General features: G+C 49.4%; 2 protein-coding genes across 4 annotated transcripts in view; both read right to left on the bottom strand.

Annotated features, from left to right (window-relative positions):
• gmds (GDP-mannose 4,6-dehydratase) overlaps nucleotides 1-2,814 on the bottom strand; it is a 69,521-nt gene extending 66,707 nt beyond the window's left edge. Inside the window, exon 1 of the mRNA XM_086048414.1 lies at nucleotides 2,562-2,814. Within this exon, the coding sequence (XP_085904540.1) occupies nucleotides 2,562-2,660 (99 nt within the window). The 5' untranslated portion in view covers nucleotides 2,661-2,814. The remainder of the gene's footprint in view (nucleotides 1-2,561) is intronic.
• A 985-nt stretch (nucleotides 2,815-3,799) lies between these two features.
• Nucleotides 3,800-26,368, bottom strand: mylk4b (myosin light chain kinase family, member 4b). Of its 3 annotated transcripts, none has more exons than XM_086047252.1 (14): nucleotides 26,258-26,368; nucleotides 18,798-19,029; nucleotides 10,885-10,960; nucleotides 10,303-10,633; nucleotides 9,987-10,228; nucleotides 9,315-9,420; nucleotides 8,657-8,750; nucleotides 7,612-7,721; nucleotides 7,398-7,539; nucleotides 6,848-6,918; nucleotides 6,619-6,747; nucleotides 6,319-6,550; nucleotides 5,941-5,989; nucleotides 3,800-5,824 (listed from the first exon to the last, which is right to left on the bottom strand). In XM_086047252.1, the coding sequence occupies exons 2-14, from the start codon at nucleotides 18,993-18,995 to the stop codon at nucleotides 5,814-5,816; spliced, it is 1,791 nt and encodes a 596-aa protein (XP_085903378.1). In that variant the 5' UTR covers nucleotides 18,996-19,029; nucleotides 26,258-26,368; the 3' UTR covers nucleotides 3,800-5,813. The 3 variants fall into 3 exon arrangements, with proteins under 3 accessions (XP_085903378.1, XP_085903376.1, XP_085903377.1); XM_086047250.1 differs by lacking the exon at nucleotides 26,258-26,368 and adding an exon at nucleotides 19,112-19,172; XM_086047251.1 differs by lacking the exon at nucleotides 26,258-26,368 and adding an exon at nucleotides 19,112-19,172 and having other exon boundaries at nucleotides 18,846-19,029.
• Nucleotides 26,369-26,946: the final 578 nt, after the last annotated feature.

The following is a 26,946-nucleotide window of genomic DNA, read 5'->3' as shown; positions in this document are numbered from 1 at the left end:
CATCACTTTATTTGAGGAGCAACTTCCTAATTTTCAAAAATAATACAAGCAATAAACAATCTAAAAATCGGTTTTCTATTTCATATAATCATCAGATTTTTTCTTAAATTCACCGTGTGTTGCACAAAACTGTCCTGTGACGTGTCCAAACGTGACGCAAAAGTAAAAATGAATGATTTGGTTTCAACAACTACATAACATACATCAATCTCCTGTTTTAAGGCAAAAACAACAACAAAAAGAAAAAAAGGATACGTGAGAATACAATACTGGAGGTTTGGTACCCCCTGCTGGTAAAAGAACAAACTTTAATGAGAGGAAACATCAGACTCAGGGAATTCCGTGCCCGTGATCGTTCATTTTAGTCAGGAAATAACCTTGCCGTGGAAATAAATCTCTACTCATTCAAGATGGGAAGGTGACACACAGTATGAGGTTTGACAGTGTGCCTCCTTAAAAAAAACACACACAAACACTCGACATTTGAGTGACTCTTACTCAACTCAAGTGTTTGTTGACAATCCTCCTGACCAATCCGTAGCCTGCCTACTTCCACTGGCCTTACAAAAAGTGAGTAGGTGTGCTCCGCGCTCATGATGGCATGAACAAATCCAACAGGGGCTGAAGACTTGGCAGTCCTGGCATCCACGTCCCCGTCTAATCGTTATGCGACGACGCCTTTCCGTCCGTGTCCTTCGGACGTCGAGCGGGTGCTAGACTGCCGGCCCGCCCTTTCCAGACACAATGTTTTTGGAATCCTAACCTGACTTTCAAATCGGCCAGATTACCGATCAAGTGGTCCGGTCAGTTGAATTCTAGCTGCGTTTCGATGGGGCTTGATAGTGTTTATTTAGTTGTAGTTTGACAGGGACTTTTCGATTGTGGGAGGCTCTGAAAGCTCCCATGTCGAGACAGTAACTGCATTCATTGTTGAGCGACATCATTCATCTTTCCCGACGCAGTTGTAGTTCCTGACAGTTGCCAACATTGCCAAACTAATGTCAGGCATTGGCCTTGATGAATCAGCCTTGAAGGAGCCATCAACAGCCGTTATGAGGGACAGAGGAGTTGTGCGCATGGAGTCTTACTTTTATGACTGTTATTTCTGGCACAACATCCTCTGTTGCAAACAGAGAACGCATCAAGAGACTTCATCGAATGCCAACAAACAAAGACCAAGGAGGCCTCGGAGGATCGTATGGCGGCGGACCATACCCATGGAGACGAAGCGCCAAGTGTGAACCTCAAGGCAAAAGTAGTAAAGCCGGCGAGGACCAACCTGTCCTCTTCCTAACCCCCGACCATAAGAGAGCGCAATCGGCCACAAGGCCTCCCAGTTCCGCCTTGGCACTCAGGTGGTCTCTCGTAACTCACACCCTCTCACCCCACGACTTCACGCTGACAGCTGAGTCAAAGCTATTTCGACAAAGCGGCGGGCCACTTACCAATTTACGGCCAACAGTCAGTCGAGCAATTTATGACCGCCGCGACCTCTTGGCCGAGCAGGTAACTTCCGTCAGATGGTCTATCGAGATGCGCGCATGCCTGTCTCCTGCGTCGAGTCGCCGGACAACAATATGATCGCGTCTGGGCGAACGCGAAAAGATTTTGAAGAGACCTCTGGTGGCGGCATCAAAATACAAGCCTCAGTCACTTGCTTCCAAGTAGGCGTCTTTTTCTGCTTACTCATGGTCGGCTTGTGTGGGCAGCAGCTTACGCATGGAAGCTCACACGCCCGCCTTCCCGACCGTTTTGTCCCAAGGTGCTCAAGTTCCAAGGCCAGCGGATACACAGTCTCTCCGGTGTGTCCTGAGTCGTCCTTGGGGGTCAACTCCTCCGCTTGGGGAAGGATTTCATTCCCAATCCAATGGGGGCAGTGCACCCTTTCCCACTGTACCGACGCAAGCACAAAACAGCCCGGTTCCGCCCCGCCTGCTCACTTTTCCAGGGCCGTGCGGTTACAGTGGAACCATCCCTCAGAACCTCTTCCAGCCTGGTTGTAGAACGCAGGCCGACGAGGGCTGTGACGTGCATGTCATGTGATTGGCCGACGGATGGACCAAGAACCCTTGACAAGGTGATGTAATTGAGCCGAGGGGTGCGTGATAAGAAAGGCATGACTCGAGGGAATCCAGTCTGACAGATGCACAATATCGGGTTGCTACTGGAAGTTATCCATTCGACAATTGATATAGCTGCATGCAGAACATCAAACAGGCTGTCGGAACAACATTGTGCGAAATCCTCTGAAAATTGCATTTCGTGTGAGAGCTGTGTTAACTGTCGTGGAAGAAAAGGCTGCAAAATGTGTGAAGACAACAGAAGTGTGCTCACACATTCGATCTGATTTGATTTTTGCAGAGACTGAGCAGCACCAAACTGTCCACTGTTCGAGAGTAAGAGCTAGAGTGGCAACCTCTTTGCGGGGTCTAGCATTTGTTGTGCTTCTTTGTTCATGTAAAAGTTGATCTCAAGTAAAAACAGCATTTCCGTTTTTTACTTGACTATAACCGCTCATGGTGTTGTCGGTGCAGCTAAGGACTAAGGAGGCTTTTCGGTACCTGTCCGGTGATGCCGGTGATGAGAGCGACTTTCCTTTCCTTCTTGGTGTCTCCGATCGCACCGACGCCGATGACTGCAGGTTCGGGACACTGAGACATTTTTATCCGGGCGGGTTTGTAACGGCAAAGCGACCGCTTCCAACTGTTGGTTTAGTTTGCCCTGGTTTACCTCAAGACTTCCTGCAGCGTCTGGCACCCTAAGCAAATTGACGCTGAGAATCCAAACAATACGAAGCAGGAAGAGGCCGTGAATGAGCCAATGGCAGGAGAGCAGAAGAACACGTGGCCACCAAGAGGGGAGAGTCTTTCTCGACGCTGGAGCTGCCAGTAACGGCGACACCTGCAGGAGGGAGGCAAAATTACATACACGTGCAAGTGTATCTTTTTTTTTCTTTTTTCTTTTAATCGTAGTAAGACGCTCAATTGAGCTTCAGATATTTCAAATATGTAACGTTAGTTATATCATTTGTCCACATACTCATACGCGCTTAACACATCTCGCTTTGTTTTAAAGGGAACATATTGTAGAAATGTCCTTTTTAGATTGCATGTGTAACCCGGATGGTAGATCACCATCATATCACAATGTGTGAAATTTCACAGCCTTTATCTCTTTTGTTTGTTTGTTTGCTCGCTTATTTTCTTTTGTTTTGGTGGACGAATATTTTTTTCTGGGTCTCCGAGCAGGCTTTTAGTGTACTTGTATTGTGCTTGTAATTTTGGGCTGCTCGGTGGGAGGTGAAACATGATCCCGGGAAAGCATAGAGACCCGAATAAATTGTGCCACATCGAAGCCTCCATCATCCTGTCCCTGTAGTACAGCAACCGAACCAATAGTGACATCTAGTGAATCGTTTATGCAATGCAATACAATACAGCCGTGAGGTTGCCCGTTATGGAGTAAAATCTTTTCTTTTGACATTTTTATACTCTGTCTTTGATATCGTTTTTTCGGGTTTGCAAGATCATTTGGGTTGGAAATGAGCAGTGTGCCCTTTCCAAGCTATTGTGGTTGGTCATAAATCTCAGTTGCCCTTAATTTGATGTTGAAAACGGCTTCCCACTCATTGGTGATTTCCCGACTCAGTTGGCTCAGTGCACCCAGAGGCGGCCATGATAGGGCGGCAGCCTGGTCCCCCTGGGGGCAAATTTTGGGGTGACGAAGGGAATCCACCCTAGTTGCAGCTGTCATTATGATGCAGCAACACTACACACCATGTACTTTATTTGGGCTTTATTTACACATATTCTATTTTCATTCATATAATTACACAAAACAATTGTTATAACATGACGTAACCAACTATAAATCGAAATTACAAAGCTTTTCAGTTCAAAATGGAACCGCAAACAATTGTGACAAACAGTCGCTCACATAAAGATGCAATGGTCAAGAATCTGAACAAGCCCAGCAAAACATGAAACGAGTAAGAGAAGAGACAGCGTATATGACCGAGGAGTTGGGGATGTCCACCTCAATAAGAAATGTCCCTTGGCATGAGTCCAAAGATGGAACGACAAGAATGAGGGCCGCCCATCGACTTGATTGCAGTCTTCACAAGACTGTGACCATGCTGCAGTCTCCATTCGGACGTCACGTTGGCTCGCCATTTGACCAAACGCTCACCAAATGTGCACAAATGAGAGAAATCATGCACTTCAAGTACAGTCTGCTGTTAAACCAGTAGAGAAATCATCCTCAAAATCAACAGCAGTCATAAACATGAAACACTCAATAGGTAGTCTTGTGTAGTATTAGTTGTGCCTTCACGGAAGGTGTGTGTGTGTGGGGGGGGGGGGGGGGGGTACCTACTCCAGACTGCAAAGGGCAGCTAGCGGCATGAAAGCAAACGGCAAGAAAAGTGTGTGCTGAGCGTGACAGGCACCCGGTGCTCTCCAATTATTGACATATTTCCATTTTTGTGCGACACACGTGTCATATACAAAATGACAACAATGTGTTCAACAAGATCGATGCGTTTCATATCATTCGCAAAATAAAATAGCATTTTTCATAAGACTTGTACATAAAAGAAAGAAAGTCACGTGTGTTCTCCAAGATATAAAGGTTGATTACAGTAGTAGCATTCAACAAGTCGTTTGCTAACTAAAGGTTGGCAAAACCCAAAAGTGCCGCGCATGCAAGAAACCAGCAAAACATTTTTATGTTTAACGGGGTGGAATCGAAAACAATCACTCATCAACCGTCCTCTTTCGTTATGTCGCTATCATTAAAATCATCATGACAAAATCAACATTGTAATGCACAGTGTGACCCTCCAGCGCGAAAATCGAGCGGCCATCTTTTGAGCTGGAGCCCAAAAAGTGTCGCCTGAGAAAACGATCCGTATTTGTGACTCAAACACCAGAAAATGAGGAGCGATCAGTCCCCAGTTGGACTTGATGTGACTTTCTTCCCTAAATGCCTGGAACAAAAATGTGCAGCGACATGGCCACTACCCCAAGTCCCAAAATCAACTCCGCTAAGCGGCTGCTGCTGTGCACATCGAGTTTGGTGTCAACGGAAAATCTGGGGTTCCCTGCAGCCCCGGATTTCGTTTCAAATGACGTCATCACAAGCATGAACCACAAGAGGCCGGAACGCCTTCCCCGGTGGACTAAAGCAAACACCCTTGCTTGATCATTTTCAAAACGAATGAAAAAGGACCTTTTTTACAAGTCCTTGTTTGGATATGTGTACGGTAGAATGAAGGCTCGTAAAGGTCATGTTATGGCAAATAAGTGGTGTCGATTTCCCACCTTTTTGGGAAGCGCTCGTACACGTTGCTAACGGATACATTCCACCCACTTTCTTGATCTTTGAATTGCCATATCAAATACCATGCGATTCTCACAAGGTATGAAAGCATTTTCTAACGGCCTTTCGGAAATGGCATACAGTATATCGGCATTTCCCACATCCGAGCCAAGCGATCCGTTTTGTGCCGGAGGGTCACACGTATGCAGAGGTGCGTCGCCACACGCACGTATCGGGGATGTCAGCGTTTTCGGCTCAGCTTCAAAGTCCTACAGGGCGGTCAACAATTTGTATCTGCCGAGACAAAAGTGTCCCGTTTCTTGTTCTGGCCTCAATAAGCCCGACTACAGATCAGCGGTACGAGCAGCCGCTCAAGCTAACGCGGGGATGCTCGGCAGAGCGTAGCCAGTCAGAAGCCGTGCGGGTAGAGCAGCATTGGTCCAGTGTTGGGCGCGAGCGCCCCCCGTTGTCGAAAGGCATGCTGGCCGGCGGCCTTACAGAGTTTCTGGAAAGGAAGCGGACGTGTGGGTTAGCTATGACCAGGTGCATATGCCTTCAAAAGGGAATGAAAGCAAAGAAAGCGTTTCGGTTGGTGGTTCGCAGAGCAGCAAATCACCTCACCTGTCTCGCACTCTTGAGAGGGCGGTCGTGTGGAGTGACACTTGTTTCTCTGCAATGAGAGGGGATGCAATGAATGGGAATACGGCAGCGGCAGCGTACCGTCGAACGCACACACCGAACGGTCTACAGAAACAACGCTTGCCTGCAGCAAGAACGATTACGACGGGGGACAGTGCTACCAATCAAATGTCAATGGGCCAAGATTTGGTTTCGTGATTATCGCTCGATTGCACATTTTGGCATAGTTTGGGAATTTGGCACCCCACAAAACAAAGCCAGCAAAGAGGCTCCATCGGATGTTTCCGAGGTCAATGTCTTCCGTCCGAGCGCTGCGCCCGTCCAGGACGCCAACGCGATCGAGCTGGAATCGAGGCTCACCTTCACGTGCAACTTGTAGTGCAGACTTTGGTCTGCCAGCCAGGCGTGCCGCAGAGCTTCTGTGGCACTCATCCTCCAGCTTTTGCTCTTGACCAGCAAACGCCCGATGAAGTCTTTGGCCTCTTCGGAAACGTCGGTGAACTCCTCTTCCTCAAAGTTCCACTGACAGGCCAGGATGTTGTTGAGAGTCTCGTTGTCGTCATCCCCGAGGAAAGGAGACAAGCCGCTGAGTCTGAAGAGAACAGCCAATTAGCGTGGAAGGCGGAGCCCCGTTGGCAAAAGCGGGCGGCGAAAACTCACAGCATGTACGTGATAACGCCCAGGCTCCACATGTCTGTGGGGAAGGAAACAAACTCGTAGTTGATGACTTCTGGGGCCAGAAATTCGGGCGTTCCGAAGTTGACCTTCAGCTTCTCTCGAGGTTTATACCTGTTGGACGCACACGCATTGTAAAAAATATTTCTAATCAAACAAATAATAATACAAATTTAAAAAAAAAGAATAAATACATTTTAAAAAATGATTTTACCTCCGGGCTAGACCGAAATCAATTATTTTGATCTTGTTTGTTGCTCTGCTGACACAGAGAATGTTCTCTGGCTGAAAAGGAAGAAAAAGGAGAGGAAACATGATTTTAGGCCCAAAAAAAATAAAAAAGCCTTGAAAAAAAAAGCCATCAATTGACAGCAAATGTTCGCCTCCCCCCCATACTGAATCTGAAGTTCACAGCTTCTTACAAAGACATTTGGGAGAATTCGATGCGGGGGAACCCTTTTCTGTTCCAGCAAGGTACTGAAAACTCAAATGATATCGCCCCAATTATAACAACAATGACTGGCTTTAGTATCGCTAACTAAAGATATGCTCCCAACAACACCCACAGAGAGAAAGAAAGAAAGCATTGCTGCGAGTTTCATTTCAACTACCCAAAATACATCTTTACACTAGCGACAATCAAAATGAATTGTCAACTCCACAACGGCACGCTAAGATGACTTTGCTGCATGTGAGAGACAGCAGAGCAATGTTTTGCCAAGGAGAAGCTATGAACAAATCAAGAAAGGCTTCCAACTGCTTACCTTGAGGTCCAGATGCAGTATGTACATTCTGTGCATGTACTGCAGCCCCTCGCAGATTTGACGTATAAACAGCACTGTGTCAAACTCGGTCAGGTTGCAGTTCTCGTCGATGATGCGGTCAAACAGCTCGCCGCCCTCCACGCTGAGGCAGAGAACAACAAGCGGTCGCAGGCGTGCGCGCGGCACAGAGAGCACAGCGCCGCGCGCGACTTACTACTCCATGACCAGGATGATGTCGTGGCGGGACTCAAAGGCCGCGTACAGCTGGATCAGGTTGCAGTGATTGAGCTGGTTCATCACCTGGATCTCGTTCCTCACCACATCCTGACGGGCGGACGGACAATCGTGTTACAAGCTCACGAGCACACGAGAAAGGAAAGAAAAGAGCGGTCGCACACTTTGTTGCTAGCTCGGTCTTATTTGGATTTTCCAGCACACAAAGTCACTCTTAGCGACCAAGTAAGCTCCACGCTGCTTGAAATTGTTTAACACAGACTATGCCAAGAAAACATTGCTAGAAAATGAAGGTAGTACAAATAGTTGCATATCTTGACGGAAACGGAAGACAAATTGCTGCTGATGTCTCCTCAAATTCAAGCAGTCAAGCAATTCTGCACTCGGAGCTCATACTGTGAAGGCAAAGATCGCCACGATTGCTTTTGTTATACCTGTCGATTTGAATGTTTTTTCTCCCCCCCCCAAAACACCGTTTCTAATAAAGCATTTATAACAATAAATAAATGATGCGTACCAGGAGCCAACTTGTAGCCATCATAAAAGTGTTATTACTTGTACAAGTTTTGAATAAGTTTCCATAAACGCTCGATTGCAAATGAGAAGACGGAGCATGCAGGTCGCCTTGGTGCAGATGCCTGTTCAGTCATTTTCCGTCATATTCGACTTGTTCCATTGTTTTGTGACACAAACAGGTCTTCATTTCTATTAAACACAGCTCACTTTCCTGTGCAATATTCGAAATTTGTGCTGTGCAGCCCAGACAGCCACGTGCGGCATTTTCCTGTGTGAGCATCGCATTTTGGGTATATGGTACGTACAATGACCAGTGCATGTGGCAGCATCACAAAGAAAAGAAACTACACTCGTGGAGTCTCTTGAGATTCGTATGTGATCGCGGTTCCAACGGCCAAGATATTTGGCATGTTGCGCATTTGCAAATTTGCTTTCAGGTTTGTAGCACAGCTTCCCTAAATCAAAAGCATTGCTAATGATCAAAATCATGGAGGATGGGTGTGGTGCACCTTTTCCTTCTGGCTCCTGGCCTTGATGATCTTGGCAGCCAACGTTAGGCCCGATGAGTTCTCGATGCACTTGTGGACCTGACCGAAGCGCCCCCTGGTCAAAGAGAGGACACCGTCACGGACGTCACATACCGTCGACATAGCGTCGATATACCGCTGAGTAGGTCTTTGGTCACTACCGCAATGACCACGACACTTTTCTAGATATTGCATGCCAGATTTTGAAGCGCTCATTTCAAGCACAAATGTATTACTCCATGTCTAAAAAAAAAATAAATAAATAAAAAAACTCAGTCGTGATCCACGAACCTTATCAAACATCTCACCCATGAAACCTTTCTAAAGTGAGCCATTGAGTGAAATGCACTCTCTCGTGTGAGCTGTCAACATGGCATGTCAAATAAAGTCCTTGCCGTGATCAACCCTGAAGGCCATTTGTGTCAGTAATTGGAGAAACGCGCCTTTGCATGCAACTCATCTCCCGGTTGAAGGGAGGATTTAGCGGCGCTCTGTTTTGGAAGCGCAGCCAAGCCCACAGGCATGCCGCGCGTCCATCGGAGGGCAAGGAAAAGGTGGATTGCTAGCCATGGATTTGGTTTCATCCCGACATGAAAACAAGCCGCGCGAAACAACGACATTAACGCGCGGCCTTGCTCACCCTCCCAGGACCTCGTCTCTGTTGATGGAGTAGAAGGCGGCGATTTGATGAGGCTTGGGAGTCACGATTCGATGGTCAAAAGGTGCGGATGGTGGAGGACTGCAGTCTGAGAAGAAGAGGAAAGCAGTCGTGAACACAAAGTAGGAGCAACGCCACTCAGATGGCGCAATGACACCACCAAACCAAATCTTCGTTGTGTGCCGTTGAGTCAGTGAGTCGATTTATGAAAAAATGAGATTTTTTTTTGTCCTCTTTCTTTTGTGGACAAACACAACCAAATACAAAGTCTGGATTGTTTTGGCTCTTTTTTTTTCTAGTCTTGCCGGAGGTGTTTGCTAAAGTAGTAGCCTTCTACATGATCACATTGCTGAAACAACAAATCCTTTGGCGTCTCTTGACTTTTGTTCACTACTGGATGTGTATGAAATGTTCCGCGGTTGGTTAAAAATGATACATTTTTGGTGTTCACTTGTTCGTAAGTGTTACAAATGTTTGCAATGTATTTATTTGATCAAAAGGACTCAAATTAGTCCGCTGATCGCGAACAGAGAAAAAATTGGTGCGTTGTCAACGCTCGACTTGCCCTAGGCCACCAAAGTCGTAATGTGTCCAATGTTGGTGTTGCCAGCGTTAGCTTAGCAGCATGGCCGGCCGCCCGGCGTCGAGCCTCACCTATGGAGAAGTCCTTCTCTTCAGACTGCCGGTTGTTTCCCTCCCCCGCCTCCGCCTCCGCCTCCGCCTCCGCCTCCGCCTCCGCATCGGCGTCGCTGCGTTGCGTCTTCTCTGCCTCCAGCGCATCCCCGTCAGCATTTTCATCTTGAGCGCCTTCCACGCGACTCTTCTTAGGATCATCCTTCACCAGTGGCTCTCCGGTGACGCGACGTTTGCCGCAGGCGTCACCCGCTTCGTCCGAGCTGCAAACACGTAACTTGATGCTGACTATTTGTGGAAGATGTGATGACTGTCAAAATATGGAGAAATCCAGTACCTCTCTTGTTTTGTGATCGGAGTCTTGCCAGTCTGGGAAGAAATGTCTGCTTCTGAGTTCTTCCTGCGCTTGCCTTCATCTTGCTCATCACCAGTCTTCTCTGGAGTGGAATCTGACGATCGGATCTCTAATTCCAGGTCTTCCTCGGGGCCCGAATCGTCAAAAACATCTTCTTGGCTCTCCTTTTTGGATTCATCCAGAATCAACGCGGGCGACTCCAGATGTCTTCCGATTGCCCCGTCCTCTGCCTTCTTGTTTCCATGAGAATGGTCAATATTCTTTTGGTTGAGTTTCACCACCTGCTCTGGCAGCGCCGACCCAGTCAGTGAGTCTTCAAGGGGGACAAAGGGAAACAACATTTCAGTACAGTTTTGTGTCATTTCCTCGTCTTTACAAGCTACTTTTTAAAATAATTTTAGGGAATGTGTGAAATATTCTCTTTTAAGGGTGAGGCTTAGCCCTACCTATTGAACAATACCACTAATGAGCGCTTGAAAAAAAAAAAGAAACCGCCGCCGTTAGCGTTAGCAACAAGGTGACGAGGATGTCTCCCAATGCTGGTGTCGTGAATGACGAGCCCACCTGAAGTTTCCGGGGAGCGCCTCTTCTTCTGGGCTTTCAGGCTCTTCGGGTTGACTTTATCCTTGTCGTCCTTTCCCTTCCGGAAGGCAAAAACAGCAATTCGGCGTGAGTGATCACATCTTGATTCTTTGACATCAGATCCATGGACAAAATCACGAAGCGATCATTGAGCAAATCATACGATCAGAAATCAACTACCGGAATATGCAAATCGCGGCCCTTTTTCTTTTGTGCCGCCGGTACGCTGTATGCATCGGCGAATATGGTCGACAAGCGCCGATAACGTTTGACTGCTGCTCCTTCGCTTCCTGAAGTCGTCTGGAGGAGATATGCCTTCGGCGTTGACTGCGACGATGCTGGCCCATTCACAACAGCGGCCATGCGGCGCTTCGGTCCGAGCCAGTGCTGATAAAGACGCTTTGAGGCTGAGATAAGCGGTCTGACTTGAATCATTTACACCCTGTCAGACGAGAGGGCAAACTACTTAACATTACCAACGATCGGAGCGTGAGCGATCAGGGAACGACGCGCCTAAATTTAGACGTACAAGGAGACATGTTGCTTCGCAAACTTTGCCAACATTTGACAGTTCACTTCAGAGTCAGAGTGTTGCAAAAGAATCATTCAAAAACAATCCAGCGTCCCTACGAAAACTGTCCCATAAATTTAAAAAAAACGTTGAAAATAAATAGTTTGAATATTCATTTCATTTTGGTGTCAGTCTAATTACAGTAAGAGGGTTGCAAGTAACAAGGCTGCAAATCAGCGCTAGTGTTTTCGCTGACAAAAATCCATCAAAACATGCTATAGTTGTTTTTGCAGCAATGCTGCCTGCTTTCAAAAAAGACGTCTTTCTGTTGTGCGAGAGACAAGGGGCATGCGGTTCGAGGGAGGCAATCAGAGCAATATGGAGACGTTCTCCTTTGCCTCGCCATTGAGGCAAAAAGGAGGCTCAAGCTCACCTTGGGCTTGGATTGGCCGGCGGGCTTTTTAAAGAGCAGCTTCATCGGCCGGGAGCTCTTCACCACCTGGCCAATGAAGCCCATCACCTGCTGGGTGCCCCCCAGCACTTTTTCCAGAGCTTCCAACCTGCGGCCCTGACTCTCCATTTGCTCACACACCCGCTCCAGCACCCCCGACAATTGGCCGCATAGGAGCGCAACTTCAGAGCCGTCGTCGCTAAGTCCGGCACGGGCGTCGCCCCGGGGGGCCCGACCTCCATCCGTCCCTCTCACGTCCTGGCACAAAGCGTCCAGTCGGCTCAGCGCGGCGTGCTGCGTGCCGAGCAAACGCTCCATCTGACAGGTCAACGAGTCCATGCGGCTCTCCAGGCGGCGCAGGGAAGCGTCATGACAAGGGCAAGAGGCCATCGCCGGGGACTTGGCTAATCCATTGAGCGAGGGCTTTCTTCCGCCGCACTTGTGAGCGTGAAGAGGCTTGGGGTCATACATTTTGGCTAGGGAGTTGACCAAGCTGGAGCTCATGACTGATTTGTCTCGTACCTCTTCTCCGAGAGAAAACAAAAGCACTCATCAATGACGTCCTGGCGCTCATTCGGCCCGAAGGGAAATGAGCGATTGTTGGCGAGAAGAGGAAGTGGAGGATGAAGGATGAGCTGCCCCGCAACACAGCAGCAGTCCAGCCTTGACTTTTAAGACGTGCAAGTGGCCGGCCTCCAAATGAAGCGTCAGCGTCACGTCGGCCGCTGATAACAATCCAGGCTTGGGAGCGGCCGGCGCTCGGGGAATGACGGGGGCTGCGGAGGATGGCTATCTGACATTTGAGAGGCCTCAAAGCCCTTCGCTTAGGTGTTAGAATCTCGGCAATCCGGGACCGACACACCGCCGTGCTCGACTCAAATGAAAGCAATCCAAAACAACACCTCCGTGTGAACAACTAGAACGTGGCGAGATTGAGAGGGTGAATGTGCCCCACATTCAAAGTTGATGAGCGGAGGGGCGGAGCGATGACAGGTGCGAGCGAGGACCGGATGACAAAAGCGCCGTCGACCGCACAAGACCAACGCTTCCTTCCGCGATACACATTTTCAACGAGGAAAGTACGTGTCCGATAATTTGGTGGCCACTAGCCTTGCCGGTCACTCATTTCTTTTGAAATTTCATACGGAGCGTTGAGGCAAAAAACAGCAGGAGCCAGCTGCAAAGTCGGCTTTTTCGGCTCAATGTCCATGCGCGTGAACACAAAAGAAAAAAAAACAGGGAACGCCGTTGCAACCTGAGAGTTGTTGATTCAGAAAGAGGCCGGAGGGGGGGGGGGGGCGTACACCCCGATAGTTGTGAGGGAATACAGCAGTTGATACGCCTCTTGCTAAGACGCATTGACCTCAACTTTTCCGTGTCTCAGTACGCCCAGACTCACACAAGCATCGGGAAGGTGACAAAGCGTCGGTGGCGAAAGTGGCCGCCATCTGCCTGCGCCGGAAAAACATGACCTGCCGTCTTTCCCGTTCCCTGAACTGACAAGCGCTCAGCTGTCAGGTTGAAGACGCGTGTCGCGGCTGCTGTCTTCCTATCCCCGATGGCGAGTAACGACGACACGGCATGTGCAGACGCAAGGGCCCACATCCGTCGCAAATACCGGACGCGCTTCTTTTCTCAAAGGACATTGTGTATCGTCTACTGGAGGCATGGGAAAATGCTGGCCCCGCCCACACTCTGAGGCCCCTCAATAAATACGTTTTCCCACCAAAAATGTGCAGGCCGCCCAGTTCCAAATATCGGAGGTCAACTGTAAAGTTTGAAGATGTAATCTCACCATTCACCACTAGGTGGCAGACATGGCTCCGTGCACCCGGGTCTAATAGTGCCTTCCACTACGACGTGAGTTGGCTCGACCGTTTTTGTGCGGATTTTGAATGACATGCGAGACAAGTACAAGATTACAAAAAGAGTCAGCCAGGATTAACGGCTTCAACAAAGCTCGACGGATGGCATCCGACCGCTTTATAGGAAAATGCCACGACGGCGCCTCCGCGCCGTTATCGGCAATGTTCGACTTTCAAGGGCGGGCGACGACATTCCAATTGGAACGTTCCCATACGCTGTTATTGTTCTAGTCCATAATGGCGCTGTGCCAGCTAAAGGGTACAATGGAAAGAAAGCAACGCGCGTTATCTCTCTGTCTGCGGCTGTTTTATTTTATCAGCATCAAGTTATGTGTCGCCACTGACCGACGACAGTCTGTATCGCCGCAGTAGAGTGGCCGTGATAAGCGCGCCACTTTTTCCAAGGTCTTTACCAAGAACTTTTAGACAAGTTCCTTAAATGGAGCCGAGGTGCGACATCGATCAAGTGCGCGTATGTGCGTGCATGGTGTGAGGACAGAGCAGGAGTGAGGGAGGGAGCGAGCCGGTTTCACTTGTCACTGCCTGGGAAGAAATTGCATAAGGTACTCAAGTATGCGCTCTGACTTGAAAATAGACACCCGCAGACCAACTTCCCGCAAGTTCTGAGAGTTTGTTGCTCGCCGTCACGCTTACGCAACTGGATGACAGCTGGGCCTGTTTGAAAGACATTTCGGGATCAATGATGACCTTGCCACACCGCAGAATGAGTCTCAGTCCCACTGACTGAAAAGCTTTCCCACGCAGCACACCCACCTCTGCTTAGCAAACAATTCAAGCTGAGCGTACAATATTGGCCGTCTTATATCAATAGTGTCAGCATAGGATAGGATAGGAGAAGATAGGATAAGATAGATCGATCGATCGATGGATTTTTGATGGCATCCGCATACGGCCTTGTTAGTGTGCACTTCAATGCTGTGTGCAGTCCTGTTGCTCTACCACCAGGTGACAGTAAAGACTTTTGAAATAGTTGACATGCTACCGATGACCAATTGGACATAGGATACAAAAGAACGCCAAACACGCGGCCTGGCACCCCCCAACAAACACACACGCGCGCACACACACACACACACACACACAAACATAAATAGCTTTGGCGTGTTGACACAGCAGTGGCGCGGCTTGCCCCGTTCACATAATTAGATGCACCGTGACGTCAATGGCACACACAGCATGCTTACAAAACAAAGGAATGTAGCCAGTTTGTGGCGGCTACAAAACAAATGGCGTCGTAAATTCCATCATTTTACAATCCGAATCCAAATGAGATCTTTATTAGCCGAGTACGTAAAACACGGCCAGTAATAAGTTACGTATGCAATCTATTTCTTTTTTTACACAAAGGACGGCATCAACGATATTTCAATGAAGGGGAAAAAAAGTGAGTCGGCGGCGGCGGCGGCGGCGGCAAACAGCGTCTGCGCCTTGATGTGTGTGAGTTTCTACATTTCCAAGGCCTGTCACCTCTGAATATGGCCGTAACATAGGCGACCATATTTTGGACTGGGTACTGTATGTGCTGGCGACTTGTACGGGACGCGGGTCAAAATGATCCTGGCATCTTGAGTTTCTGCACGTCAACATTTTTTCCCCCTCACTAGGATATTTTTTGATCCGCTGACAAGTCTGACTGTGCAAAATGTCCCAACGCTTATTGCTGTTAACTGGCTTCATTATTGGCATCGAATGATTCATTCTTGAAGTCATTTATAGAGTGTGTGCATGTTTGAATTGCTGCGGCTTTGCTGGCGAATGTTTTCATTCACGGCGGCGCTAATGACTTTGCTAACGACCGTTGCAAATGGACAACAAGCCATGCAGGGGAGTCAAGTGAAAATGGCGCATTCCCACAGAGAAGAGCCGGCCTATCTTCGTCTTGCTCGCTTTCCTCGCCAACCTTCTCCGGATATGCTCATTCGCGCTCCTCGAGACGTGTGCAAAGCATCCGAGTCGCCTCTCTCTAACTTTGCCCCCCCGAAAAACATCCAACGTCGGCTGCATCGATGAGCTCGTTTCCAGAGTTGGGCACTTGACCCTTTTTTGCCGTCCGCAACCTGGTTACCCTTCCGTCCTCGTCTTTGTAAAGCGCTTCCATCCTTACATTCCGTCAATCCGCCGAAAAAAAAAAGGAAAAAACTTCCCGGCTGGGAGTATCGTGAGTGGATTGAATGGTTTCCAAGTGTTTAACCAAGATTGCATTTAGCTGCAACACAAGACCATGGTGATTTGATGAAGATGAGGATGATGATGATGCCCACTGGAGCAAGTCATCAGGGGAATATCTAAGATTGAGTAATAGCGCAATGCTATTGCGTTTTATTGCAAAACGTTTGCTTTTTAACTTAAGACACTTTCAGTTTTTGGAAAATAATTTTGCAAAAAAATAAAGGCAAGGTTATTTTAAGAGGAAGCAAAGCCTTCCTCTTCCGGGTTGTTTGAATGTATACGCCGGTCGAGATTTTTACGGTCTAAAGATGTCCCACACAAAGACATACTTGGCATGCAAAGGGATAAGGCACTAAATGTTAACAAAACACAATGGCTATCCCGGATTACGTACACATGACAGGCTGGGCGCGTTTCGAAATGACGCCCTGACCGACCTGTGGCATTGTCCGTGGTATTGCATGTGTTGAACCACTAGAGGGCAGAATATGCACGTGCAATGTGACTACTGGGAAGCACATGAAAAGCGTTGTGCAGGCAATCCATGAAGGCGGCTCTGTAGAAGAGAACATGCAGCGAGTGGTCTTGCTTTTTTAAAAGAACCCAACACAACACGTACTTGACCCGCTTAGGGACGGATAGAGGGCCGGACCAAAAGGCACTTCCGTCCATGCTTAGTCCATCCTCTTTAAAATACTTCTCGTCCTCTGTCCGTCCGTCCACAAAACGGGCGTCCGTCCCTGGGACGGAATGCCCAGCTCTGCTCATTTCTCATCAAAACCTCAACACCATCCACTTCCCGTCGTTTCTTCGGCGCCGCGCTCTCCAATCCGTACATCAGAGATTCTTCGATCACTTTCCTCCACCCGTTCCAACCTGCTTGCATCCGTTTCTTCACCTGCTTACCGCACTAGCCGTTGCTACGCCAACGGAGCAAAGTCTTTCAAGTCCTCCACCATGTCTACCTCTTCTCCTTGTAGGCTCGCTCTTCCTTCTGCGCCCTCTCATCCATGCACATCCATCACGTCTTACTTGTGCTCATCTTCAAGCCTCACCGCTTTCCTCCCAATGCCGTCTGCAAACAACATGCCCCGTGGGGATTCAACCCCATCTGTCAGCCTTTTACAAAGAGCTATAAAGAATATTTCGCACTCAAAGCTATATTTGTAAAAAAAAAAAGAAAGAAAAAAAATGAACGTGTGGTTTTTTTTTTCTGCTTTGTGAGCTCCAAATGGCATCCGGGCAGGCGATCACGTGATCACCTCCGAGTTGCTTGTTTGCAGGCCTGCAGCTGGTCTCAACTCTTGAGACGTACTTGGCCGTGTGTGGCCATGTTGGCGCGACGCCACCCACGCAAGGTTGACTGCAAGAACTCCTCATCTGAACTTTTGCCTGTCAATGCAGAGGAGGAGACCACGGCAACCGGTCCGTTTCTTTTACCTGTATGTCCGCTGGTCGGCTCCTGCCCTTCTTTTGGTTGGAAAATAATGTCCAGAGCCGCCGCCACACGAGCAAAGTGGCCACCAGGCACACGCTTCCCAATAGCCACACATCCTTATCCCTTGGGAAGGCCTCCATGATGGAACGCTTCCTCTTCCTGGCCCTGCCGTCCTACTTTGACTGCAAAACTGTGGGCCGTCCGCCCGGAGCGGCGGGCGGCGCTGCGTAAATGACGGACATGGGGCTAGAATGCAGGCCCCCGTCTTAATTCCAAGTGTCTTGCTCCCGACGGACAGACTCGAGCAGGAACAAGAGTCTGCCACCCACCCACCTAAGGAGCCATTGAGCCGCTCGCCGGCTTCCTGGCTACCTCCCACTCGTGAGCCTAAAAGGAGAAGGCGCCGTGCGTGAGACGGGAATGGGCCAGGTGGTGTTCAGTTCGGGGTGTCAGAGCGAATCAGATGCCTGCTATCCTTTAACTTCAGACGCAGCACTTCAGACTTGCATGTGCGCTCCTAGCGAGCAGTGCTTCTGACCCTCCTTTCCTCAGCGCACCATGGCACATTTAACATATACAACAACATGTTCGAATATCCCTAGGCATGTTTTGAGAGCATTCGTGGCACTAGGGTCTTTGAACACACTGCAGACGCACTCAAAAGCGTTTCATCTATTGAGAGAGAAAGAGGGAGACACAAATATTGTAGTGATCCCTGTATTTACAGTAAACAATTCCGTTTTTTTCCGAGCTAACAAACTGAACTTTGACAACACAATATGCCCAAAAGACGTCCATTATGAAATGTAGCGTCAGTCGTCACTGTCTGTATGCCTGAAACACAGGATGGAAGAGGACTGAGAGAGAGATTATCTTCAGTACAAAAGGAGGGTTTTCGCAGTGCTCTTTCAAATTCTGTACACAATACTGCGCCGTCACCTAATGACCAAAACTGGAATGACAGATCAAACTGAAGAACAGCATTGACTTATAATAGGGCGGGAGGGGAAGGGGGGGTATTGCACATGCGTGACCTGGTCAACGATCATGCATGTCAACAGACCCTCTGTGGGAACGTGCATTTCAATTACACTGAATGAAAATTAAAATAATAATGCAATATCTTCATGAAAGCGTGTATATGTGTGTGTGTGTGTGTGTGTGTGTGTGTGTGGGCGTGTGTGGGGGCGTGCGTGTGCGTGTGCCCGCGCGTGTGTGCGCGCGCCTTTCAGTGGGAGCAATTTTGATTCGATTTTTTTTAGTCCTACAGCTCCCTCGAGTGGTCTTCTTGCATTCCTGCAAGGCTTTCGTGCTAACAGGTGTGGCGGCTCTTCCTTTGTCAGGCTCGAGTGGCGCCCTGCTGATGTCGCGGCCGGGCCGGTCCATTCCATGCAGCTAATACGGATTTTGAACAACAGCAAAGAAACGAGCCGTGCCTACCTCCAGTTCGATGTGTTTGAGTTCCCAGAAGCAGCGCAAGGTCCCCACCTTCTCCAGATGTTTGTAGAAGGCCAGCCGGCCAAAACGAAGGCTGTTGCTGCGGTTGCGGATTGCCTTCAGCCCTTCCATCTTCTCCACAATGGGGGACATGGGGATGGGTGGCGGTACTGCTGACGTCAGCGTTTTGCCATTCTTCATTGCAGACTCCCGACAAGGAATCTTCTTGTCCGACCTGCAATCGGCACAAACGTTGAACCAACCGCGCGCTTGGGGGACCACGGAAGTGAGACATGAAGAACATATTCTTTTCCTACCCGAGTACATTGATTTTGGCAGTCCGTCCCAAATTTGGACTCATTTTCAATTGCTTGGTTCGAAAAGATAACACGGCGCCATTCCTTCCCTGATATTGAATAAATGATGCGCTGAGAATAATCACATGGAAAATAAAAAAAAGAAATATTCCACTGAGCACAGCGATCGATACGCTGATGATTTTGAATGTGAAACATGTGAATGTTTTGATCCAAGTGGACTTCTTGCAGATATGTCAGATTGCATACTTGTGCTCGGTGCCACCGTGTCGAAGGATTAGTGCCAAATCCTTCCTGCTCATTTGGACACGGTGCGAGCCAATTGCTTCGATCCATTCCGCCGGTGGGGAGCGGCATCACATCTCAACGGCTGCACGGTGACATCTCCAAATCGCCCCCTGACGCCTGCCCGCCCGCCCGCCTGCATGAGACAGCTGGCTTTCCGCTCTACCTGTTGAGCCTCTGGGGGGGTCATGTAAGCTTACGGAGGATATTTTTACCTCCAGAATGCACATGTCCTGGCTCTGCTTTACAATTAGAGCGTCTGGAGTGTCACAACAGCGCGCGCGCGTGTGACTGATGCAGAGCGCGTGTGGCAGCCATGCAGGGCTGTCCTCCCTCCGGCTCCAGGGGATTTCTCGGCCTTGGGTTTCAACTCTAAAAGCAAAAGGCTGCAGGCCTGAAGTGGACAGCTGCGACTGCGCCTCCAGGCACGTCTTTAACTTGGGTGATTTACAACCCGGATTCCCAAAAAGTGAAGACACGGTGTAAGTAAACACAAACATACAACTCGACCGTTATGTCGTATTGCGTTCCATTCACAGCAGCATATACAGTAAATAATTGCGTTTTTGTTCTGCTGACATGACACAGGAAAGTGTCAAAAGACTTGAAGACAACACGATAGCATTTTTTTTTTCATCATTATTTTTGGGGTTTGCATTTGGACTCATCTTGACACCCCAACATCAATGATGTTTAGCAGAGGTCGTGGGTTCGATTCCGGCCAGGGCCTCCCTGTGTGGAGTTTGCATGTTCTCCCCGTGCCTGCCTGCGTGGCTTTTCTCCGGGTACTCCGGTTTCCTCCCGCATTCCAAAAACATGCACGGTTAGGCTAATTGGACACTCTAAATTGTCCCAAGGTGTGATTGTGGGTGTGAATGTTTGTCTATGCGTGCTCTGCGATTGGCTGGCAACCAATTCGGGGGGGGGGGGGGGTTGTCCCCCGCCTACTGCCCAAAGACAGCTGGGATAGGCTCCGGCACGCCCTTGAGGGGAGAAGCGCATTGGATAATGGGTGGATGAAAACAATTCCAGTTTGTGCCATTTCATCCAGATTCCAACTCGACCACAACTATTGCCAAACAAACAGACCAGGCAGTGAAGAGAAAACAAATGTTTGGCGGATGTAAACATTTTCTCAAGTGAAACTATTCACGCAAATAAAGAAGTGGAGTGGTTGGATACTTTGACAACCAGCAGCTGCCAAAAGCATCAGCAAAGAAAGGCCTTTAACGTTGCTGTTTTGACGTTTCAAGAATGCCGCGCGAGGCCCAAACCTTGTGAAAGTGTCAAGTGGCGCCCAGATGGACGCCGGCTCTTGAAAGGCCAAACGCACCGAGGAAGGAGCAGCGTGGCCGATCGCAGGTCAAGTCGCTTTCAAGGGCTTTATTTTTGGCGTACCCAAGCGCACCAGGAGGTCATCTGGGTCATGCTAACACCACAAACGGAAAAAGAAGGGCTGCGCTCCCAACGAGCCGCCGCAACGCTTGTCGTCGGGCAGAGCGGCGCTCCAGCTCAACAGGAAGCTCGTCATCGTTGCGACTCGTTGCGGTCCGTTGCCTTCACGAGCCGCGACGTCATTTGATTGGACGTGGCCTGGCGTCGCCGTCCGCTGCGTCCGCGGGGTGACAGCACCGACGCTGTGTTTTGGCTAACGTTACTTTAGCTGGAGAATTCGCCAATGGCTATTTGGAAAGCAACGACCAGGGCATTCCCATGGGTGCCTAAGCCTAAGTGAGCTGCGAGCGTATTGTGGCGGGGCTGTGACACTGAAGACAAGATGACAAGCTGGCTAAAATGGCAACCAAGAAAAAAATGGGGAAAGAGCACAATGTTGGAAGAAGCATCACTTTACATTTGCCTCCGCACGCACTCACAAAATGACCAAATGGAAATAAATCCTCGTCCATGGGGGGCGGGGGGTTGACGACACGGTTCTATACCGTACGTGATCGCTGTTAATTAAGACAGGCAGTCATTTTCAAGGTGCGATAAAGTAGAAAGTGGAAAGTGAACAACGGGAAGAACATTCCAGAATCTGCTTCTTTGGTTTTTGCATGCACTGGCACACTACGCTTCAATCGCTTCAATGTTGGAATTTGGATGCCAATGTGAGTTTAGAAACGATGAATTCAACGACGCCGTTCTTTAAACTTTGTGACGCCAAGAGAAGCCAGCCTGGAGCCCCACTTTGGAGAAAATGCGCAAGCAAGCCAAGGGTTAAGTGGAAGAGAAAGTGGGCTACGTGGGCTGGGGGCTTTTTTTCCACCGTCCTCCCAGGGGCGGGCGTCTGATGTCCTTGTTTTGAAGTTGCATGGAAACAGCTCCCAAAGCCTATAAACCACGGGAATGCGCAGGCTGAGGTGTTGGAGCAGGCGAGTGCGTGTGTGTGTGTGTGTGGACGGAATAGAACGCGGCATCATCCCGCAACTGCACGCCGCCACTCACACTGCACAAGGACGAGTACGGTGGAAGGAAAGGACAAGCCTTTACACGCTTCCAATATGACAACGCATCTTCAGCGATGACCATTCCAAAGCCGCTTCGTTAAGAAGCGTGCTGCCTGGCTGAGCAAGTGACCGACAGAATGCCTTCACTTGTCACGAGTCGCCTAATTAGCGTCAGCTTGCGGCCAATTAAGCGCCGATCGCCGCGCCGTCGCCTTTGTCGCTCTCAGCAGAATTTATGGCAAAGAGCCCGAGCGCGGCCGCTTCCTCGGGCGTGCGGCCAAAGTCGTCGCTCGCGTCTGGGCCGGCCCCGAACGCAATGCCGGCACGGCGACTTCTTGCAGCTTTTTCCAAAGTGACCTAAACTGGTCCAACAGTCTGTGCACTTGCGCACGCTAGTTTGTGCCTCAAGCGACATTTTCCGCCTTCCCGCTGTGGCAACCCTGCGAGATCCTGTAACTGTAGAGCTTCCACTCCGTGCGCCTTTTCCATGTCGACAAGAACAAAGCCAAGGTCTTATTTTAGTGCACGGCAGATAAATCTTGGAAACGTGCAAACTCCACGCAGAGAAATCTTTCTGCGATTTGAGACAGAGAGAGGCTGGAAATCATGTCAAGAAACCTAGCAGGAAAAATCCCACTTGACTTGATTGTCGTGAACGTCAAAGATTTGGAAGTGTGCCGACTGGCTGGATATGGCTTGTTGCACCTTGCGGTGCATGTAGCTCATATCTCAGGCCGCTGGAATTCAGAAGCCGCTCGATCGTTTGCCCCGTTGGCCCCGTTTGCCACTCACCCGTCGTAGCTGGGAACATTGGTCAAAATCTTCAAAATCTTCTTCTCGTTGCCTCCCATGCTTCTCCCGGGTTGTGACGGAGGCTCTCGCCGCAGCTTTGCTGGCGACTTCCCAAAGAGGTTTGCTTTGGCTTGCTGCGATTCCGGCGATTTGGGGCCTTTGTTGCAGAGCAGAAGAAGAGAGCTCAGTCCCAAGGTCCAGTCGATTGTGGCACTGCAGTGGGAGCCACAGATGTCCAAGCGCGGGTGGGGGGGGGGGGGGGGGGATTAGAGGGGCGGGGCGGGGTGGGGTGGCGCGTCTGTGTATGCCGGGTGAGAGGACGCGGGGGGAGGGCCGGTCTACGCGTGCATATGAGGACCACAAGCGGGCAGAGGAAGCGTTCCAGGGAATGCGGCTTATTAGAAAGGAGCGCGCGCTATGCCACTGGGCCAACGGGCCTCCGCGACACGACGGACATGTCAGTGGTGCGCTGTACCACCGACGGAAGGAAAATCAGGAGACGCTTTGGGTGTTTTGGGTTTTTTGTTTTTGTTTGTGCCGTTTCTCTCAGCTTTCGCATTCACACTTCATATGCCGTGGCCGCTCGGGACTCTCCGCTCACTTCGGGAATAGCCGAGAGCGCGCTCCCAAAATAGCAGGAAAATCCAGGGATGAGCTTTAGAAATTCTTTGTTTCACGCTATGGCAAATGACATCGAATGGTCAGTGGCCTACTTTAACGTGCGCGCATTTGCAACACTCTGCGATCGACTGGCAACCAGTCCAGGCTTTGTAATCAAAAAGAGAGCAAATTTGGACGCACAACACAAAGTTTTCCGTGCGAATGTGACTACCTTCCAACACAGCCACAAAACTGCTCCACTCTCACATCGGGTCACTCAAGTGTTTACTTTTGCTGTCTCGAAACAACAATTTTAAGTTGGTGGTTCGACACCAGGGCATTTTCACCTTCTGCAGCCAAAGGCCTTCATTGAAGAGCAACAGCACCGCAGTGACTCAGCCCAAAGTCATTTCGGTGACATTTTCTTCTGTGGTGCGCCGACTTGCCTCTTTGTGTCTGCTTCTCCTCTCCAAGATTACCCACAGAATGCAATATTCCAGGAAGTCATTGGAAACCAGGCGTCCAAGGATTTGCTGACTGACCCCCCGGTCTGTTTTCCTGGTCAAAGGCACTGGCGCCCTCCCTCCTCGGTGGCCTCACAACGTATTAGCGGCGCACTAATTGGCAAAAACGCGGCCTGTTGCTCTAGGGTTTAAACGTGCTTTACATGGTCCCCACAGCGTCGCCGTGGGCCAAATGTTCATGTTCCACACTTGCCATATTTAGCTTCTCCTCACTGAGATTGTCCCGTGAATAGCGGAGGCCGGCCGAGAGCTTCGGAGGGGCAGGTGCTCGCTCCGAGTTAAAAGGAATGGAAAAACATTTGAAAGACCTTCCGGGCGCCCCGACTCGCTGCGCGGCCGACTTTGCCGTTGGCTGAAATGACTTTGGGCTTACGCGGCGCCGGGGAGGATGTTTACGGGGCATCGGATGGGACAAAGGCGAATCAAATGAGTTGTGGCCGCGATACAGGCATAAGGGCCGCACAAAATGCTCATCTGTGGCCGCAAAAAAACTCATTTGTGTCAAAGTGCGAGTACAACATTGGCGGCCGTCAAGTTGCGCAAGGCTCCTTCCCTGATGTAATGCGGTAGTGACGTGAAGGCAGAGGCTGATGCTAAAGAAGATGGCATTTTCGGCTGGGGATAAGTCACAAGGACATTCCAGAAAAAAAAAATGCATTGGAGGCCATGAATGGGTGCAAAATGAAGAAAGACATCCGGCATTGCAGTGTCTTTGCTTACTCAGATGTCAACGGTTCTCATCGGATGGATTTTAAAACCACAAATGAGTATTTTCTGCGCACATTATATCCATTTTGTGGTTGGAAAAAAAAAAGTCATGTCGGGGCTCCACAGGTGCCGGTTGATCGTTGGGGCTTTCAATCTTTTCTTGTCAATGAGACACACAAGTGAGAAAAAAATCCGAATGTGAAAAGCTAGTCCACCTGAGTTTAGCATTCACAGCACAGCGACTACTTCTCCGCCCTCTCTTACAATATTGGCCAGGGCACTCCAACCTTTCCCACATCAAATCCATGAGCAAGGCGGCCTTCTTTCCAACATTTGCAGAGTGCGCCCAACACTCAATGACAGCCGCATGTTCTCGTCTGGACGCCTGCGACGGAGGCGGTCCGAGCAAGGACTTGGACGGGCTCTAATGTGGCCGCAACTCCTCGGCCAGAGTTGTGTGTGTGTGCGGGAGAAGTCCCCAAAGTATGCCCGCTAGCTGAGGCCACTGCCATCCTGTGCAAATGCTTTCCTTGCACACTGCACGCGAGGGGAAACAGAAGCTGCAGAGCGCAGAGTTTCCCACTGGAAACATGAGCCTGATTTTGGGGGCCGCACTTAATCTTACCTGGAATGTCAATCGGAAAGGCGGATCCCCTTTGGAGAAGGTCGCAGCTGAGGCGCCATCGACGGCCATGGACCCTTGGGGGGGCACATGTACCCCCCCCACCAAGGGTCCATGTATGCACAATCGAAACAATTTGAAATCGGGTTTTTCCTGGAGTTATTTTAGAAATCGACTTTTGTTCCTTTATTTTACATTTTGGGGAAAGTTTTCTGTATACGTGTTTAAATGGTGGCGATGTAGGATTTTTGTAAGTTGCTTCTGTTTTCTCTGCTGCGCTTCTGAATGTGGTGAACTGTTGCGTTTGTAAATGCTTGCACTTGTTGCGTCTTTATTTGTGTGAAGCACATGGAGTTGCCTTGGGTATGAAATGTGCTAATGTGCTAAATATGGCTTGCTCAAATTGTGGTGGAAAATAAAGATGGATCTGTGCTCTGCGTGTCAAGCAATAACAAAGTCCACGATAGCTGTGTGGCAGCATATCGCGCATGAGACATGATAGCTCTGACGAGAATAAAAACATTGTCAAGAGCAAGCAAACTGCCAAGCACATCCAGGTGTTTATTTTGGCTGTGGTCCAGTACAAAAGCAGCAGCAGCAGCAGCAGCAGCAGCAATATCATCACACGATCCCCATTTTGCTGCTGTGGGCTATGTTTTTATCCTCGTCTGAACCTTCCCCAGACAGGTCGCGCTGTCCAACCAAGATTGTGTTTGCCTCGGGAACCGAGTCAACTTGAGCAGGCCTAAAGCGGGACCTGTTATCGGACACCCGGAATAGCTTTGACGCGCAAGTCGACTAAATGGCCGCTTAGGAGCCTTCATCGCCACCGCGGCCCCGCCCCCTCGCCGAGTGCCGGAAACGGAGATGGCCCGCCGACACGTTTGCTCGGCAGCCCGAGTGGTCGCTTGAAGCAGAGCGGAGCCGGCAAGAGCGGCTCTCGCTGCTTAGCCGGAGCATCCCTGAAGAGTTGCTGAGCAGACTGACTGCTGCGCATTTGCGCTACGTCATGTCGCTTTGCTTTTTTTTTTTTCAACACACCAATGTAATGCTAGCCCTTTGTGTGGAAGGAAATAATGTTCCAGCCAGCGGCCGGTCATCCATACAAAAATATATATATATATACCGTATTTGTATTTGGTTTTAGATGAGCAGGATAAGTACTTACTGACGAGTGGAGGTGGGAAATTGAGGTTCAGAAAGTCCAAAGCCTGCCAGCGTTTGTCTTGAGCCACGCGCAGGTGCTTCTAATCAACGGAGCTTGTTTACCTGCCGCACCTGTGCGCGGCTCGAGACAAACGCTGGCAGGCCTTTGACGTTAGGGACCTGAATTTCCCATCTATGCCGATGAGTAAAATTGGTTCGTCGTGCCTGGCGTCTGAAACGATGACGTGCTTGTGCTTTTGGTTTGGGTGCGACAGATTGTTGCTCAAAGTTTGACATGTGGTCCTCGTGCAATACATGTGTTGTGCATGGATTGCCCAGAGCCAATAACGTTGACATGGATTTCCTGCTAAGAAGGCGACCTCGTTTCCCCTCCGCTCCACCGGATCTGAATTGTGAAATGATTGGATAAAACATCGCTTAACAACTCTCACTGCTTACATGTTACGCCTTAAAAGTTTGTTTGGTTGTAATTGCTTGTTGCTCTCGTGCTGAATACAAAAACGTGCATTTTAATTTGATCAACCGATTTGCTTTGATGCTTTTTTTTTTTTTTTTTTTGTAATTGACACAGAGATTTTTCTTTCTCCCATATTCGAGTACCGTACACAAAACATCCCAGAGGAATTGAGCCTGGAATGCATTCCAGGCTGAGTGCCATCAAACATTCGTTCTCATGACTGCTGAGCCACA

The sequence above is a fragment of the Filicampus tigris genome, chromosome 12, assembly GCF_054856515.1.
Source record: "Filicampus tigris isolate MCC_2025a chromosome 12, RoL_Ftig_1.0, whole genome shotgun sequence".
Lineage (NCBI taxonomy): Eukaryota > Metazoa > Chordata > Actinopteri > Syngnathiformes > Syngnathidae > Filicampus > Filicampus tigris.
The sequence above is the reverse complement of the archived record's forward strand: the minus strand, read 5'-3'. Positions and strand labels throughout refer to the sequence as shown.